Source organism: Mustela nivalis (genome assembly GCF_964662115.1).
Source record: "Mustela nivalis genome assembly, chromosome: 6".
NCBI lineage: Eukaryota > Metazoa > Chordata > Mammalia > Carnivora > Mustelidae > Mustela > Mustela nivalis.
In genome coordinates, this window is record NC_139025.1 from 154,061,731 (window position 1) to 154,080,876 (window position 19,146).

Sequence of the window (19,146 nt, forward strand, 5' to 3'; positions counted from 1 at the left end):
AGCACAGTGCACAGCCCCCCACGACTGCCACAGTAAACCCCTCACCGTGAGTTCTGAGTACGAACTACACACACACACACACACACACACACACACACACACACCCCGAGCAACATTCATCAGTTTTACTCAGGCCCATTAAACTGTGTGCGTTTAAAAAACTAACGTTTTGAACAGTAGAAAACACACACTGATGCAGTTTAAAGGATAAAATGGTAATACCCATAGAAGTTCTAAGCTTCTCTTTTCACGTCTCTCTGGGCCGTGCTGGGTGTCGCCCGTGCTGGACGCCACTATGGAGTTGCTCTGCGCCTTCTGGGCGCTGTAACCCCCTCCAGACCAACCTTGTCCAGGGGGCCACTCTGCACAAAATTCTAGGTCTCCACCAGAGCCCAGATCCGACGCTAGAAACAGGTTATTCTTGTGCCTGGAAGTTACCTTGAAAGCACATAGTGTGTCCTCTGTAGAAAAAATATATAAATAGAAGAAAGAGCCTTTTATCGCATCTTCTGTAGATGGAAATGAACCTAGAAGATGGAGGGCAGTAGTGTCCAAAGTTGTGCCCCCAAGGGACATGTAGCCATGTCTGGAGACATTTCCAGATACGCAAGAGCTGGGATGCCACGGTCGTCGTCCAGCGGGTAGAAGCCTCAGGTACCGTCAAACGTCTCATAGTGGGCGGGACAGCCCCCCACCCCCGCAAGAGAGAATTATCTGCGCCGACCACCAGAGAGCCCTGGGTCGTCTACCCTGGTGCAGAGGAAGGTCTAAACCACCTGACGGGCTCCTGCCCCACCTGGTAAGGAGGAGCCTCGACCTTGAGCTGACGACCTGATCGTGTCCCCCTGCTGCTCCCTCTGGAGGAGGACTGGACACATTCAGCTGCGCGTCCTGTCAGTCAGCGACACGGTGATGGACAGTGTCTGGTCTAACCCGGAGAAGCGTGATGTTCAGTGAGGAGGTTGGTAGTTTGTAATGTGTGCGACAGAGCCCAGGCGGCAGTCCGATGTGACCGCGCAAGGTGAAGCCAGTCGTGCTGGGCCCCCAGCAGCTGGGTGTCCTCCGTCCACACTGAGGTGCACAGGGACAGCTATGCCGTAGTTTAACGTCTCTGCATTCCAACGACCGTGGTCTGCTGTCGCACTCAGCCATTACAGATGGTAACTGCAGTCACCCAAACTTGGTGGTCAGTTTGGGCACTAAAACCCTACGGCTCGTGGCGGGAACGTGAGCCCTGACGTTGACTGGAAGCCGCCCGTGGGCACCTTTCACGGTAGCAGCACGAACGCCACAGAACTTCCAGAACATGCAGAACTGGCCCAGTTGCTCTCAGAGAGCTTGAAATGTGGAGCACTCCTTTCCCCGGATGGAGCCCCGCCGACCTGCTCCCGGCCCGCTCTCGCCCTCCGGGCACACGCAGGTGAGCCTAACTGAGCTCGCCGGTCCGCGGCGCTCAGCCCAGTCTGTACTTGGAAATAAAACAGTGCGATTTTAAAAATATTGTGACTTCCGCACCGAGGCACTGAAATGAAAATCTCGAGAGGCGAGCTTGGGCGGCGGAACTTTCTAAAGTCCCATCCTGGGAAGTGACTCCCGAAAGAGGTCACCAGCTGGAAGCAGCGTCTGTTGAAACCACACCTCCACCGCCTGTGACCGCCTATCTGTCTCCTGGTGTACTTACGGCGGGACAGCCGGACCCATCTACCTGCGGGCCGGAGACTCCGCATCCCGCCATGAGACCTTACCTGATCCGGCACGGGGACTCCACAAAGAACGAACGGACAAGCAGGTTCATGGAAGGGGATGGTGTTTATTTTGTCGGGAACTTTCAGATCACACGGGTGCCACGGCTCGTGTGCCCGTTTCAAAGAGTAAAGAGTCTTTGCACTTTCAAAATCATTAGTCGGTAGAGTGACCCGTCCAGGGCAAGTCCCGAACCCCCACCCCCGCCAAGTCAGAGGTAGAAACAAACACACAAGGGGGAAGACGGTTAGGTCTAAGGTCAGGCCACAGCTCACAGCTACATGGTGCTGATTTCTTGGTCGCCGTCTAGTGGGGGTGGGGAGGACGGGTGACAACACCCTGCGTGGTTCTGACAGCTTTGTCCCACACTCGGGCTCCTTGTCCAAGCTGCTGCTGAACAGCAGCTCAAGTTCTCCAGGAATTTAGACTCGACAAAGGAAAGTCCTCTGTCACCTTCAAATCCACTTAGGAGCTCTTTCCTGGAGCCGGTGTTTCCTGTGTCCCAGGCCCCACCACAAAGTCAATAACCTTCATATAGCCTTTGCTTTGACCTCGGGTTCAGGGACATCGATGCCCGGCTTAAAGAGAGCTTGGGGCACGACCTGGCTAAGCCAGGTGTTTTTGAGCACGCGCGCCCGGGGTCACTGCCCCCCGGGGTCCACGCCCTGTTCCGGGGCTTGGGAGTCCTGCTCTGGGGCTCACGCGTCCTCCGCCGGTGGCTTGGGCACATCCAGCATGGTGGACGAGTCTCTTCGGGGGTTCCCAGTCACCAGCATCCAGTGGTTTTTCGGCTTCTCAACTCGGTGCGAATCCAAGTGTGTGTGAGCGGCCACTTCCACTTCCTTTCCGAAACGGCCGCTGGGTCGGGAGAGAACAGACCCCGGTTGGAAACGGAGCAGTGGCTCTGGGTGAGTAACTCTGTCCGCCCCCGTCCCAGCCCCAGGTCCAGCTGACTCGGGCTCAGGGACGGTGGGCTCTGAGATACGTGTGTGCCGGACCTTGCCCCTGCCTGCACAGTGATGAGGGGCCCAGGGTCCCACCACAGCTATAGTCATCTCGTCAGGCAAGGACCTGTGGGACACCAGGGCTCGGGCAGGATTTGCCACACCTTTGAATCGTTTGTGACAACACTTCATCATCGAAGCACTCGTGTGTGTGGCCACACTGACTCAAGCTGCTTGGGGTGCCTGGGTGGCTCAGTCAGTTGAGCGTCTGACTCTTGATTTAGGCTCAGGTCGTGGTCTCAGGGTTGTGAGATCGAGGCTCATGTAGGGCACTGAGCTGGGCGGGGAGTCTGCTTGAGAGTCTCTCTCCCTCTCCCTCTGCCCTCCCCCTCCAAAATAAATACAGAAATACAAACACATCAGTCGAGTGTCTTTGCGCCCCTATCCGTGGCATTTAGCTGAACTGAGCAGCACGTACACATACCTTAAGAACAGGTGTCTGTGGGCTGCCAGCCCCCGGTTCGTTTGGGAGTGATTGAGGATAATTTTTGCATTTGCCTTTAAAAGATGAAGAGAGTGTGTTATTTGCATTACGAACTAAGACCTCCAATTCCTAAAGGCAAAAAGTTGGAAATATACTATATATTCACTTAAATGTAGTTCAGTGAAATAGAGAGATGGAAATAACCTAGAAGCCAGACTTTAATGGACGGATTTCATACACCGTTGCAGGTGCACAGGGGACGGAACATCCTAAAATCCCTCAGAGCCACACTGGAAATCTCTCACAACATGAGACATAACCAGCAGTGTTTCTAAGTGGAGAAGATAAGGATGTCACTGATGTCCTATTTCGTTAAAAAAAAAAAAAATTGAAATTAAATAAAATAAAGAGACATGCACGGAAAAAGACAGAGATGATAAACGCTAGCGGGCCTCTATGGAAGGTGGTGGAATTACTGGTTATTTTCATTTTATTTGCTTTGCTTTGCTGATTTTTCCTTCAGCGAGTATATATTCTGTTTATAATCAGGAAAAAAATATACATATTATTTCAAACTCCTGGCTTCTGGAAGCTAACGACCGTGAGGAAGCCCCCGCCGCTCCCGTGGGACTTACACAGCATCAGAAATGCCCACGTCAGATCGGGCCACCCTGCAACCAAGGAGCGTCCCACCCGAACACAGACGAACCGTGCGCCCTGTCCCAGATGCAGGTCTCCCCACAGCCGCCCTTCCCAGCTGATACAGCAGGAGCCTGGCCCGGCCTCCCTCCCACAGCTAAAGGGTGCTGAGACAGCGGCACAGAAATACCCCTGCTTCCCGATGGCATCACGAGCAGAGCCCGCTTCCCAGGAAGCTCCCTAGAGCCCGGCCGCACTCACCGGCACGGGGGAGCCTTCGTACTCCAGGCGGAACTGGGGGTCCAGGAAGGCGGCCTGCCAGCAGTTCAGGTAGGAGGCCTCATCGGTCAGATACACCTCCTGGAGCCAAGACCTCTTCGACGACCTCAGCAGGGTCCTGTGGTCACTGGATAAATACAGCTGAAAATGGCAATGCAGGGGTGAGCCTCGTCACACGGCTGGAGAAGCCGGGGGCGGTGAACCACCGACCAGCGGGGTGTCAGGTGTGGTCCAGCGCAGTTCTGGAAAGCCCCTTCTTGCGGGTGGTGTGAGAACACTCGGGTTCTCGTCATCGCAGGAGGCTGAGGCTACACCCCCAGCACCTCCACTGCTTTGCCTTCCTCTGGGTGCCAAACCCGCTCTCTCTCCTCCTCATCCGGGCCCTGCTCCCCCTCCTCCTTCCCAGGGCTCAGGCCAGAACCCCGGTTTTGCTTCTTAGAAACAGCGTTGCACAGAGTTGCCGCATGAAGGGAAGTGCCTCACAACCGACACCGTCACCGCCGACATTCACCGTGGGCCCCTGAGGACGGCTCTCTGGAGCTGACGTCCCCACGGGAGACTTATTCCGACAGCTCTCAGGCCCCTGGAACCGGGCCCAGAAGCACCCCAACCTGCAGAAAAGCCGGAAACGTAAGCTACTGCTTAGTTCTTTAGTGATTGAGCTTCACCCCGAACCTGGAGGCTGTTTCTGCCTCTTTCGGTGGGTTCTCATGGGCAAAGCTGGGCCACGAGGCACTCACTGCGGGGAAGGCAGAAGTGAGCTACTCTCTTCGAGGCCTTTCCTGGCGAGCCAGACAGGGATGGAGGACTGGCCCGGAAGCACCTGTAGACCCCAGGGAGGTTGGACAGGCCAGCAGGAGTGGGAGGGGCTGCCGGCAGGCACCGGCGAGGACACACACTTACCCAGGGGCTCAGGAGAGGCTCTGAGGGGGAGGCAGTGTGGGGCTGGGCACCCGAGGGGCTGGCTGCATGTGGACAGGGAGGGCGGGGACATATCACAGAGGACCTTAGATGCCACCGTGGACGGCAGCGCTAACCAGACCCGAGCTCCTAGAGCATCGACCTGGCAGCGTGCGTCTCCTATGGTCTGAGGTCAGGACAGACTAGAGGGATCCAGCGTGGACCAAGGTCCTGGCACTGGGGACGAAAAGACAGGCCCAAGAGCACTAGGAAGGGAGAGCCACGGCCATGACCATGAGCAGGATGTGGACAGGGAAGGGAGACAGGCCCAAGACACACTCGGGTTCTCAGTGATCGGAGAAATCCAGGGCAACTGAAAACCTGCCCTTCCAAGGGCAAAGACTGTCCACCTCAGACCACAAACTCCGTTGTGTTAATGTGAAGAGAAATAATAGTGAGCCAGGCACGACTCTAGAAGGGCGGCATTACCTGATTTTTTTTTTATTTTTTTTTAACGAATGCCCCAGAAGTACTTGCTAATTCACAGACGAGGAACAGAAATAAGAGAATTTGAGAAGACTGAACCACCGTCCCTTGAGAATGAGAGCACCGTGGACCTGAACGTCCTAAGAGAATTAACCAGAACACCATGAGAGAGAACAGAGTGAGGCTTTCACCAGCGGTGAGTCTCAACAGCGATGGCTTTCTTACATTTTTCTTGCAACTAACTTAGGGCCCCCCATAAGGGCCATCCATAGCAGAAGATACCAGGGGGACAACCTCAGCGGGATCAGCATCGAATCCCCGGGAAGAAAAACCACAGAATTTCACGGAGAGATAAGAAAGAATAAATGAATTAAATGAATAAATGAGGAGACCTCTCAGAAAAAGAAATGTTATGAAGCATCAAATATGTGAATTTATGGAATTTTCCAGTGCCAATAAAATGCCACGTGAGGGGCGCCTGGGTGGCTCAGTGGGTTAAGCCTCTGCCTTCCGTTCAGGTCATGATCTCAGGGTCCTGGGATCAAGCCCCGCATCGGGCTCTCTGCTCAGCGGGGAGCCTGCTTCCTCCTCTCTCTCTGCCTGCCTCTCTGCCTGCTTGTGATCTCTCTGTCCAATAAATAAATAAAATCTTAAAAAAAAAAAAATGCCACGTGATTTTTTTATCACACCCCCCCCCCAGGGAGAGGGACTTGCAGAAATAATTACATGTAACCGAGAGGTTAACTAATTCCTAATATAATTCAAAAAAGTGTAATGAGAGAAAACTGACCCAACGTGCCGTCAAAATACACATTATACTGTAAAGCGTAATTCTAGAATAAAAAGACACAATTTGGGTTGAAAGGGTTAGAACGGAAAGCTCAGAGACAGCACACGGGCTGTAGAGTGATGCTCCGCGGAGATCTGCGTGTCAGAGAGGAAAGGAGTCATCGTCCAAGAAACAACACAAATGCAGCTTATTAGTCGTTTAGGGGAAATTGCACGTCTCCACAGTACCTGCACCAAAATAAACCTCAGGCAGATAAACAACAAACAGGAACAAACGTGAAACTTCAGCCACTGAGAAGTCGATACAAGTTGGTCTTTTCATGGTATTTCTAGAGCAGACTTTATGGGGCTCTGAGTAATGGAAGGGATTGAGAAGGAAAACACAGATACACGTTACTCAAAAATATGTTAGAACCACTCCGACTTCAAAGCCACATAGCCAAAATAAATAAATAAATAAATAAATAAAATAATAAAAATAACAAAATCCAAGAAGCAAATGGGAGGGAACATGACCAAGAAAATGACAAAATGTTATAACCTACGGAAGAGCAGGTACCGAACACAGGTCAGTACACGGACCCAGGACGAAGGATTTACAGGAGACAAAGAAGATGGGACAATCGAGGACAGCATTGGGGGAGAGAGTAAGGGAAGGGAGGTCGAGGAAGAGAGAGAGAGAAACCAGAAACGGTGCATCTACTTCTTGTGGGGCTTGTAACTTTCTCTGTATTTTATTTTTTTTTAAGATTTTATTTATTTGACAGACACAGATCACAAGTAGGCAGAGAGGCAGGCAGAGAGAGAGAGGAGGAAGCAGGCTCCCTGTGGAGCAGAGAGCCCGATGCGGGGCTCGATCCCAGGACCCTGGGATCATAACCTGAGCTGAAGGCAGAGGCTTAAACCCACTGAGCCACCCAGGCGCCCCTCTCTGTATTTTAAATCCATTCTGAGAGAACAAAGTGTAAAAGAAAATAGCGTTAGTAACGTTAACCTCTGGATAAGACAAGGGTGATTTACCCCCCCCCTTCAACAATATGGTAATTTCTCTAATTTCTACATTTTTTTCTTAATTCAGGCTGCGGCTTACCATCTAAGGTATGTAGGGGTTTAACTGGCAGCGCTGATTTTTCTTAGCATCACACAAGGTAATAAATAACGTTAACTCATACCATTATGGAAGCTTTGATTCAGCAAGAAAGGGTTAAGTGGTACCCCTTTTGCCACTGGACCCCTGAACGGCTTGGAGCAAGATCACCTGACCTTGTGCCTCAGTTTCCCCATCAGTAAAATGGGGTAAAACAGTCCCTAGTTCAAAGACCTATTTGGATGATTAAGAGTGTGTGTATTTGTGTATGGTATGTAGTAAGGTTTACTAATCCCCATTTTATAAATGAGAAAGGCTCGAAAAAGTTAAATGACTTATCTGAGGTCCCACTCCGTAAAGAGACATCTCAGCTCGAGTTAGACCCAGATTTATCTAGTTCTGTTACCCTCCTAATCTCCAAGGGAAAGAGAAAGATCAAGTTAAAAAAAAAAATAGTTATCAGGCGACACACCTCGCTAGCCTTAGTGACACTGACAGTTATCAGACTACGATTAGTTAATCCAACCATTAACTTAGGGGTGGAGGTGGCAGAAAGCTATGCTTGATGTCAGCTGCATTGCAAAAAGCTTTTTCTCCCTTACTCCGTAGCGCCTAAGGGTCTGTTTCTGTCCTTCGGAAAGCTAGAAGGCAAGAAATGGCCCAAGAGCCGCAGGCGGAGGTTCCAGAAGCCAGAGGCAAAGCCCACACCTACAGAGTCCTCTATCTGTCTCTACAGGTGACCATGAGCCGCACAGAAACCATCCTCTGGCTCCACACACCATGCACCGTGAGGACTCACCATTTTGTCTTCAAATCCGCCTGTCGTCGCGAGGCAGAAGTTCTGTCCATATGTAAGGACCTGGCCCATGGCGGTTCTGTCTGCACTGTCAGGGAAAAATAACCATCATGTCAATTCTCTATTAGAATTTTTCTACATTCAGGGCACCTGGGTGGCTCAGTCGTTAAGCCTCTGCCTTTGGCTCGGATCATGATCCTGGGGTCCTGGGATCGAGCCTGCTCGGCGGGGAGCCTGCTTCCTCCTCTCTCTCTGCCTGCCTCTCTGCCTACTTGTGATCTCTGTCAAATAAATAAATAAAATCTTCTAAAAAAATCTATTTTCTTGATAATGTATTTCACACACATTAGCTGATTTGGTAGCTAAACATTTACAAAATGGTCATTTCTCTGGGCCTTCAAATCTGGCTGACATCCTGTCCCTGTCCCCCTGCCCCACCCCCGCTCCCGCCGTGGCCAGTGTGCGGAGTGTCCGTCCGTGTGAGCACGGCGTGCTGTCTTCCACTGAGGGATTGTGGCCAGGGACGTGGGCATCTGGATAAAGAGCCCTCCTGGCCAGGGAGGGCTTACACACTTAACACAGTCTTCCCTCCTAATGCTCCAGGACACAGAAGCTGTGGTCCATTTTTAGTTGTCTTGACAAAACTTCTCGGTGTTCAAAGGAACTCTAAAGCAAACACTCAAAGGAGGGGCACCTGGGCGCCAGTCAGCAAACCACCGGCTTCGGCTCAGGTCATGATCCGGGAATCGTGGATGAGCCCCACATCAGGCTCCCTGCTCGGCGGGAAGCCTGCCTCTCCCTCTGCCTCCCCGCTGCTTGTGCTCTCTCTGACAAAAAAATAAAATCTTTAAAAAAAAAAAAAATTAAGACCTAAAGGACTGGCTGTACTCTTGTCATCAAAACATTGCTATCATTGTTCGATTAAAGTAAAAGCAATCCTTTTTTGTTGTTACTATGTATCTTTAAGGATTTAATTGCCGATTTCAAGATCTCAGCTACAGTTTTAGCGAATAATTACAAAGTAACAAATCCCGCATAGTGCCACCTTGCACTGGACTATTTCTGTCCTAAAAATAGCGACATTGAGAGACACTCCAATGAGCTCCAAAGAGCATCCTGAGATGTTATTAGGAAAACCCCAGTTTGTAGGCAGAACGCGATTTTAGTTTCCTAGATCCAATACTTTTGAATGAAGCATTTATAAGGGAACACAAATGAGCAGTTGTCCTGATGTTTAAGAAGGGCATGTGAAGGCCACCAACAGTAACCCCCGGGGGGAGGCAGCAGGACAGAAAGCACAGAGAGCGTCCTAACCCCTTCACCTCCAGGCGACAAGCCCTCCCAGGGCTTCCTGAAGCTGGAAGTGAAAACACATTTATGATAACCATGAGCTGAAAATTCAAGTGTCTGTACCTCAAAATGACGAAAGTGTTTCTGCCAACGGGGATCTTGGTTTGAGCTGCGCTCAGCCCACAGGGCACCTCTAACTGGTCACTCGGGGGCGATTTAATTTCATCCAGAGCCATGCAGAGGCTCAGGTCCCCGCCCAAAACCAAATCAGCTTCCGTCTCAGGGTAATCTGGATTCACAAGCATCACTTTGTAGCCACAGCGAAGGTACCCGTCCTCCGTGATGGAAAGCTGCATCTACAATTTAAATTGTTTTTCAGACAACCCTGGTGTGTCCTCAACAGCCAGTGCAGAGACCCCTGCCAGATGCCCCTTCCCCCCTTCACCTGTCCCAGGAGGGGGCACATCCCTCAGGGACCTTGTGATAACTCGCATGCCCTCAAGTCTTTCATTCTCTTCCTTTTCCCGCGGCCGACCCCCTCCCACTTTGCCAAGGTCCCCCCCAAATCCCAAACAGAGTCAGAAAGCCGATGAAAAATCATGCGCTGACCCCACTCTTCTTAACTGATTCAGACTCACTGGAAATGTCCTGAGCACCGAGTAAGGGGCGTTTTACAGATTCCTGTACTGATCCTGGAAAATGCGGGTAAATGTAATTAAGAGCAGATTTCTCCTACGTTTCTAAAATCTTAGGGGGTTATAAACATCGTGGTTTTCAGCTCTAGAACGGGGACAATGGTATCTTCCAGACGATAATTCATTTATGAAACGTTTGCTTGCTTAACACACACTCACACTTAATTCGATATAATTTTGAGGACGGCGCTCAGATTTAAAATTACCGGTCTCAAAAGATTCTCTTTGAGTCTCCTATTTCTCTGTATGAGAAGCTGTCCCTTTTCTCTCTTCTCCAAGAAGTCCTTCATGCGCTCCTGGTGAAAGACAAAATGAAAAAAACCCCAAAGGTCAACAATGGTCCTCAATTTACAGACCCCGGTAGCTTCTAGGTCAGAAGCATGTCGAGCTGAAAAAGCAGAATCTGAGAAAAAGAAAGGTGAGCCTAACGGGAATGGTGGAAATTGTTTTGGCTTTAATATTCTTACTTCTTTGTAGAAGGCTTGAAAAAATGACACACACCAAAAAAACAAACAAACAAACAAACAAACAAAAACAGCCTCACCCTCAATTACCCCATCCAGAGACAATCATGAACAACATTTGGAGGCCGTGTGTCCGCAGTGGAGGTCTCCCCTGGCTGTCCACCACCGCAGCCACCAAACCCTCCCCCACCAGCTAGATGGATGCCTGATGGCTCAGGGCCTTGTCTGAGTGTAAGGTCAGGATAAGGGACACCACCAGACCCCTAGGAGGGAACTTGTGGGGCTGAGATGGGCACCGAGTTTGGAGACCCAGGGACCTGCAGAAGGAGCAGGTGTGAGACCTGGGGGTGTGGGACAGCAGGTGAACTTCCTGGGGCTTTCAGACTCCGGGTGGGTTGTTAGGCTACTTGGCGTCTGCTGGGTGAGAAGGAGGCCCAGGGGGCAGAAGGACTTGGGGTGGGTGGGGCGGGGAGGCCCCTGAGTAGTGGGCGGCGGGGCCAGCTGCACCTGCCTACCTCTTCCAGGTAGATGTCCTCGTTCCAGTTGCCCATTCGCACTCCCGGACCGTACAGGTTCTGCGCCATCCTGCCCTCCGGCCAGCGGCCAGCAGGCCAGCCTGCCTCCCACACCTGCCTTGTTAGCGTGCCTTGTCGCCATGGCAACTGACCCAGAGCAATTGGCCAGGTCCGGGGCCTGCTGGCCAATCAGTGGCAGCGCAGGAGCAGGGGGGGGGGCGCGCAGCCAGGGGGTTGGGGGAGGGGGCCCTGCAGGGATGGGGGTGGGGAGCGGCACACTCGCTGCCTGGAGTCCCTTCCACTGTGATTTCTCTGAATTTAATTCCAATGCAGGCTGGTGGGCTAACGCCAGCCCTCGGGCCACGTGGTGCTAAAAATGTAAAACACTTTTTTCTTTTCTTTCTCTCTCTTTTTTTTTTAAATCCAAACAAAAAATGCCATGGGGGGGAAGTATCCCTCGCTTATTGAGACGCAAAGAGGAGCCTTTGAACCGAAGCTCCTTAACCCTAGAACTGCGTATCCTCTGTGTAGAAATCTGGAAACCAAAGTAACATGGAGGAAAAAGTAAGAAACCTGTCGCCTTAGTATCTTTCCGCTTATGCGACTGGGGCAGTCCTGCCTCTAAGGGTTTTACAGCATCACCCCCCCACACCCCGTCCCCCTCCTCCAGTGTCCAAGCTAGAGGACAAGTCCATGGCTTGCAAGGACTCTGGATAAAGGTAGAATATGTGGGAGCCAGCGTATTTTGTTTTGTTTTTGTGCTTTAATGCCGGAGCCAATGTTTTTAAAGCAGCACTTTATGAACAGGCAAGTGCTTTCGGACTACCGGGAGCTTGACGCTAATGCCGTGCCTTGGTAGCTGGCCGTGCTCCTGTCTATTGAGACAGCACAGACACGAAGGACACGCATCCTTTCCTCCCTCCAGCAAACCCAGTCTCCAGGAGAAGGTACTTTGTGAAAACAGATCACCACAGGAGGAATGGGACAAGTGAGACTACAGATGCACTGATGAAAAGCCACAGGACTGCAAGGAAAGATTCGTTTCTGCCTCGGGGAGGTAACTGGGGGAAAATCAGGAAGGACAGCCCTGGGTGGCAACTGGGGCAGGACACTTGGCAGCTGGCCTGGGGAGGGTCTCAGCGGCTGGGCTGCAGGTCCCGGTACGGATGGGACACTCCCTCACCCTTGCGAGTCTGCAAGCTCTGCCCCTCCACCAGCTCGCTCTAGGACACTTCAAAAGGCTAAGCAGGACGGTAGGTCGCATAGTATTCTGCCAGAACTGCATTTGATAAATTAAAACGAGAGTCTCAAAGGAGTGATTCTCTCATCCAAGTTCAAAGTGCTAAAAGTTGCGCAGGACAAAGACTCAACCCAATTTCCTGACTCCAAAGTTCAGGCTTTCTCCAAAGGTGTTCCCTGTAAATCAGGAATATCCTAAGACAGTGCTGGTCTCCACGTAGTTTACTAGAGTTTTCAGGAGTCGATCCGGAGGGAGTTTTGAGCTCATCTACTTCCCTTGTGCCATTATGGGGAAATGAGTTACATTGCCGGTTGTTAGAGGCCCAGCAAGACACTATCTACATGTTGTTTTGTGAAATGGCTTTTTAAGTCAGTCTGGAGACAGATACAACCACGTGATTGTGGAATTGCAGACACACTGGTCTTTGCTGGGGGTCTTTGGTGGGTGCAGCTTACCACCCGGTGTAACCTGCTTCCTGCCCAACAACTGCTGTGTTTCTGGAAGACAAGCCTAGCAACACATTTTCAGGGCGGTTACTCCCTTGATTTTTTTCGTCTTTAGTTTTGTAAGATAGTTTACTGGATGCAAGACCCTTGGTTACAAGTTTTCCTTTCAGTGCCTTAAGTCTGTCATGCCCTTGCCCTCTGACCGCCACCGAGTCTGGGGAGAAGCCAACCATTGACCTCGTGGGGGTTCCCCTGTGTGTCCGTGAAGGGTCGTGTGTGGGCTCCTCTGCTCTCAAGGTGCTCTGTGGCTTTGTCCTTCGTCCCTTGACCATGGTCTGGGGGGCCTCGCCTGCCATCCATCCCACGTGGAGGTCACTGACTGTCTGAATGTATAGATTGTTTTTTTAATCTAATGTGGGATTTGCCATTCTTTCTTTGAATATCCGTCTGCTCCTTCCTGTCTCTCTTCTCCTTCTGGGACCCTGTTGCGTGTTATGGGGGCACTCCTCATTAGGTCCTATTTGTTTGTCTTCCTTCTTTTTTCTCTCTGGCCTGAAGATTGCATCATTTCTGTTGCTTTTTCTCAGGTCTGAACTTTCTCCTAGGCTGGCTCAAATCTGCTGCTCCACATGTCTCGTGAATTCTTCATTCTGGTCGCAACGCTTCCCAGCTCCAGAATTTCTGCCCGGTTCTATTCTATCGTTTCTTTACCGATAGTCTATATTTGAGGAGACATTGCCAATATATGTTCCTTAAATTCTATCATCACAGTTTTCCCTTGGTCTTTGAACATATTCTTAATTGCTCTGGAGTCTCTGCCTGCTAAGTCCAACATCTGGGCCCTCTGAAAGCCTGCCTTCTCTCCAGAAGATAGATGGCATTTTCCTCTTTGTTGGCTGGGATCATGATTTTTTGTCAAAAGCGAGACGTTTTCAGTAATGTAGTATCGTAATACTGAATACTGATTCCAGACCCCCAGTGCTGTTGTTTGCTTGCTTGTGAATCTGGTCAGTGAGCACTGTTTCCCACTGTGCAATCCTCTGATGTCACCGTTGAGAGGTGCAGTCTGACCTCCCCCCCCAAAATGACTCTTAGTATGATAAACAAAGCTCCATAAAGGAACGTCTCTCAACCTAGAACACAAGCAGATTTATTTTTTAAAGACTTTATTTATTTATTTGACAGACAGAGATTGCAAGTAGGCAGAGAGGCAGGCAGAGAGAAAGGAGGAAGCAGGCTCCCCGCCGAGCAGAGAGCCCGATGCGGGGCTCCATCCCAGGACCCTGAGATCATGACCTGAGCCGAAGGCAGAGGCTTTAGCCCACTGAGCGACCCGGGCGCCCCACAACACAAGCGGATTTAAAGGTCAGGTAATAACAACAAAATGCTAAACAAACATGCAAGAAGCCTTTTCCCCTTGATTTTCCTAAATTTTACTTTCATTTTTGAAAAATTATACAACCTTTATTTCCTACATAGGTATATAAAATGTTTATTGTATAACCCTTGAAAACCCCCAAAGCTACAATTGAAACAGAAATGCACTCTTGCCTTTCTGGCTGCCATAAACTCTGCTCGGTTCTTGTTTAGCCTTAAGTACCCCCTTGACCTCAGGCCATTGTTCCTTCTTCTTTCGGGTTACTACAATTTTGATGTAAAGCAGGTAGGTACTAGAGAACATGTTTGCTATTTCTTTTCATGATTCAGTGAGGCTCTTGGAAAAATTTAATTGGAACCTTTTGTTCCTTACTTGTGAAACATCTGGCAGGAAAAGAAAAGCCGAAGAAAAACTTGGACACGATCGTTCTCAGAAAAGAGAAGTAGGACAAAGTTCATATATTAGGACAGAGAAATGAGAGTTGCAGTCTTAGAAACCAGTCATTTCCGGGGTTCCAGAGAGTAAGTTTTAAAGTGCTCACTGGATAACGGATACTGTAAGTCATCCTAATATGGGGGAACAAATAGGACTGACGCTCCTTTCACTAGGCTCTGTGAGAATTACCATCTCTGAACGGGGGTTTTCTTCCCCAATAAAAACAGGTTAAGGATAACGTCACTGATAAGACTCAGGGAAGCATTTCGCAGATGGTCCACAGGGTGTTCACAGATACGGAGCGGGGAGGGCTCTAATGTGGATACATTTAGGCAATGCTGGGGTAGAGACACGTGCTGATGGTGGCCCTCCTGGGGACCTTAGCCACTGTGGTGTCACTGGAACTCTGCAAAGGAATGCTGACCCATGACTTTACCCAAGCCAGTTTCAACATGGAATCCCTTTTTAAAGAACCATCTTGTGAGACCAATGTTTTACGACGGATTCAGAGATTTTGTGAGGCTCAAGTGACATAATAATATAAAAACCAGGTAGGATTTGACCACAGAGATGACAGAACCCAGGACAGCTCTCTGCAGACGGGGGGAGGCGGCTGAAGCCAGCGTAGAAACAGAGACCCGGGGAACAGCCAAAGGGCCAGAGAGGCACAGGGGCAGGGAAGGAGGGTGGAAGGGGGAAGTGGTGAGGGGCCCACAGCGCCAAGGTGCGGAACAGGGATCCTCTTTGTTGAGTCCTGGAGAGCGGCCCACAGAGCCCAGGCACGCCTCGGAGATGGGCGGGGTCCCTTCCTGACCGCGGCCGTAAAGCCATGATTGGAATAAAGTGAGTCACATGGATTGTTTGGTTTCCCAGGGCACATAAAAGTTATGTTTACACTGTACTGTAATCTGTCAGGTATGCAATGGCTTGATGTCTAAAAAAAGTGTACACCTTAATTTAAAAATACTTCATTGCTAAGAAAAAAAAAAAAATGCTAACCATTATCTGAGCTTTCGGTGAGTCGTAATTACTGGTCACAGATCACATGACAAATCGAATAGTGATGACCGGAAATGGTGGAATAGCGTGAGAATTACCGATCCCTGAGCCAGAAACACCACGGGAACAGATGCTGTTGGGAAAATGATGCAAGGTTGCCGCAAAACTTCAATTCGTTAAAAAATAAAATAAAATAAAAAAGCCGTTATCTGTGACATGCACTAAAATGAGGCAAGCCTCTAGAGCTGGGTGACGTTTTTCTGAGGCCACAGGCTAGTGCATGGACTTCGGGGCATGAGACCCGGTAGGGGAGGGGGGCAGGAGCCCCAGTTAGGAGGCAGAGTGGGGACAGGGGACACATGTGCATGAGTACGGTGGTGAGAGTGGGACTAGAGGGAAGAGAGAAAAGTCGAGATCGTCGCCTCTTGGGAAATGACTGTGTATTGGGGAATTCGTTCATTTCACTGGACAGCGATTGGCCGTGTCCCAAGCGTTGTGCTTAGCAATGGGGAGCCGGGGATCAAGGAGACCCTCCGGGTTTCGTGGACAGCCAGGAAGCAGAGACAACTCAGAAGGAGCCGTCCCATGTGGGAAGCACGTTGTCAAAGACCCAATAAGGCAGATGTCCCTGAAAGTGCCTCAGCAGGTGTTTTCTCACTTATAAGAGTCTTTCGAGAAGGTGGGCAGAGCCATGAGGACCACATAATTGTTGTTTTAATGCCTCATCGAAGCAGGGCCAATCCTCTCCGAAGAACAGAAGGTGGAAGCTGCCCAGAAGAGGGTCTTCCGGTCTTTCTTGTCTCCATCTGCTTTCCCTCTTGGTTCCACCAGACCTCCACGGGGAAAGACCCCCAGCAACGCACCTATAATTCTCCGCAGCCAGACACAAGCCCAGAGCCCAGCATTCGGTACAGGGACAGACCCGTAGGACTTCGTTCTCCCAGCTTCTGATCACCTCCTTGCAGCCAACGGTCAGTGCCCCTGCGTTCATGTGGGTGCTCTGCTGGCATGTGTCCTGAAGTCCCCATAGCAGAAGAAATTTCCTTCCATGCGCAGTCCTGACTTCTGCAGGGGCTGGACCCCATGAAGAGGAAACCTTTTTGGTCTACTCAGCACACTGATGGGGAAATGCCAAGGGGGACCCAGGGCAGGGCGTGACAGCAAGAGACAGAAAGAGGCAAATGCCTTTGCCTAGAAGAACAGAAAGAAAGCCAGGTTCCCCATGGGGAGGCACATTTTGGAGAGGCAGCCAACACCCATGGTGACCAGGAGAAAAGAAGTTTCCCTCCCCCCCGGGGAAATTTGGGGAGGACTTTGGGCTTCCCAGAGGCATGAAGCTGGGGTGTCAAGCCGTCTTTTCTGGAGCTCCAAGAGCAGGGAGGCCCTCTAGCTGATATTTAGGTTTGAGGAGTATCTCTTTCTTTTAAAATCACCAGAAATTTATTTCAAATCCGCCCCCCCCCCGCCTTTTGAAAGCAGGAAATCGTATTTTCCAACAAAAGCTGGGCAAAACTACATAAAACAAATAGATTTTTTTTACAAAAAAAAAAGGTAGTTTTATGGTTGATTCCAGTGGTGACCCCAAACTCCCACTTTGCCCCACTGGAGGACCTCAAGAGTCTGCAGGTCTCGTTTGTCCTCTGATGTTACAGGGGAGGCTTAAAGAGCAGGGTTCAACCCCGGCTCCACGAACAGGGGCTCCATCAACGCCAAAGGCAGGCTGCTGTGCCGGGACTTCTCTGCTTCCCAGCCCTCGCCAGCCCCACCCGGGGGACACTCACCGGCTCACCTCTGACCCTCGCTTGTCTTCCTGGTCAAGAGAGAGGACACCTGCGAGCTACAAGCCAGTGATTGTAGCAGCCTCCTGAAAACCCTAGAATCGTTCAGACACTTACCTCACAACAGGACACAGTTAAGGAATGAGGGGTCCAGGAAGTCGTCCCGGATGCCGGGTAGAGGTGCACAGGGGGAAGCAAAACAAAGACCCCTTCCCTCCAACCGTCAGCTTCTCCGGCTCCTTTCATGGGATGGGCAAAGACAGGGTGTCCCTTCCTTTCACAAACAAGGAACCGGAAGCGCGGAGAGGTTGTGGGAAATGGGCAGGTTAGAAGTCGCTGCTTACCGTGGAGCAAAGACCGCCATCAGGGGGGCCGCACAGGGTCGCTTCCTCTTCGTAAGACTTGCCAGTTCCCAGTTCTACAGAAACTTCCCTTGGCCAATGGGCAAACAGAGGCGCAGCCCGGGGAAGAGACGTGTCTCAGGTCAGACAGCTAGTGTTGTCAGAGCAAGAGCCAAAACCCAGGACCCGTCTTCTGTGAGGGTGAAAGGTCCCATGTAAGAAGCTGAAAACTGAAGCCTGTCTTTGATCCATGTTCGCAGACCGACGGCCACGACAGCAGCGCTCCCAGCACAAGGACCCTGTGGGGCACAGAGCGAGATGCCCTACAAGGAGTTCATCTCGTGCTTTTGGGGTACCTGTGGACCCAGTGGGGTGACCTGAACTTCTCCAAAGCATCAAGCCAGGGCCAGGCGATGGCGTGGCCAGAGTCCCGGACACCCTAACCCCAAGTCCGAGCTCCCTGAATTGTACGACCTTTAACAGTCTCCAAGAAGTGGAGAGAGAGATGACCTGCCCGGCTGTCCTTCAGTTACGGAGCCTCTCCCTCAACTGCCCGTCAGGGAGTCCTGGGAGCCCCGCTAAACTGTGGATTCCGGGAGGCCGGCAGTCTTCTGTTTGCTAAGACCTGACAAATACTCTGAGGGTACCTGGGAAGCCCTCATCTCGGCTGCGGATGAGACAGAGAGTCATGGTCGTGATTCTGGAAGGGAGTGCCGCAGGACCTTATCAGAAGCCTCAGAATGAAGCGTCCTGATCTCTGAAGTCCAGGCTGAGGATACGATACCGGTGAGACAGGTGCTTCAACAGCAACAAATCAGAGAAGTCCCACAACCCAAATATCCAATAATAAGGGGTTGTTTCAGGAAAATACAGAGCATTTATGTTTTGGAAGGTTATGCAGCTATTAAAAAATCATAATATAAAAACAATATTTAGGGGCACCTGGGTGGCTCAGTGGGTTAAACCCTCTGCCTTCAGCTCAGGTCATGATCCCAGGGTCCTGGGATCGCTGCTCAGCAGGGAGCCTGCTTCCTCCTCTCTTTGTCTGCCTCTCTGCCTACTTGTGATCTGTCTGTCAAATAAATAAATAAAATCTTTAAAAAAAAACAATATTTAGTGATCTGGGAAATGTTTGGAATATACTAAGTGAGAATGGGATTCTGAAATAGTGTATAATGTAACCAGTCTCCTTTGCAAAAACATCTATCAGAAAAAAGCAGTTTATAAATATGTGTTTATCATATGTGTCTACATTTGTATGCATAAGATGCGTGTGTGTTTTATAATATCTAATATTATATACAATCATATACATGTTTCCTCTCCACACATATAACCTATACACATTTATAATCCTTACATGTGTAGCTGATGGGAAGACAGCATGAGGCTTCCTGTAGGCGTCTGCAATGCCTTGT

General features: G+C 50.5%; 1 protein-coding gene across 3 annotated transcripts; it reads right to left on the reverse strand.

Annotated features, from left to right (window-relative positions):
- Positions 1-1,790: 1,790 nt before the first annotated feature.
- On the reverse strand, positions 1,791-17,771 carry CFAP161 (cilia and flagella associated protein 161). 3 transcript variants are annotated; one of them, XM_082736228.1, is made up of 8 exons: positions 17,732-17,771; positions 17,505-17,626; positions 10,339-10,428; positions 9,561-9,793; positions 8,151-8,235; positions 4,072-4,230; positions 3,172-3,245; positions 1,791-2,601 (listed from the first exon to the last, which is right to left on the reverse strand). In XM_082736228.1, exons 3-8 carry the CDS (start codon positions 10,420-10,422, stop codon positions 2,442-2,444), a joined length of 795 nt encoding a protein of 264 aa, XP_082592354.1. In that variant the 5' UTR covers positions 10,423-10,428; positions 17,505-17,626; positions 17,732-17,771; the 3' UTR covers positions 1,791-2,441. The 3 variants fall into 3 exon arrangements, with proteins under 3 accessions (XP_082592354.1, XP_082592352.1, XP_082592353.1); XM_082736226.1 differs by lacking the exon at positions 17,732-17,771 and having other exon boundaries at positions 17,505-17,685; XM_082736227.1 differs by lacking the exons at positions 17,505-17,626; positions 17,732-17,771 and adding an exon at positions 11,112-11,250.
- Between the last annotated feature and the right edge of the window lie 1,375 nt (positions 17,772-19,146).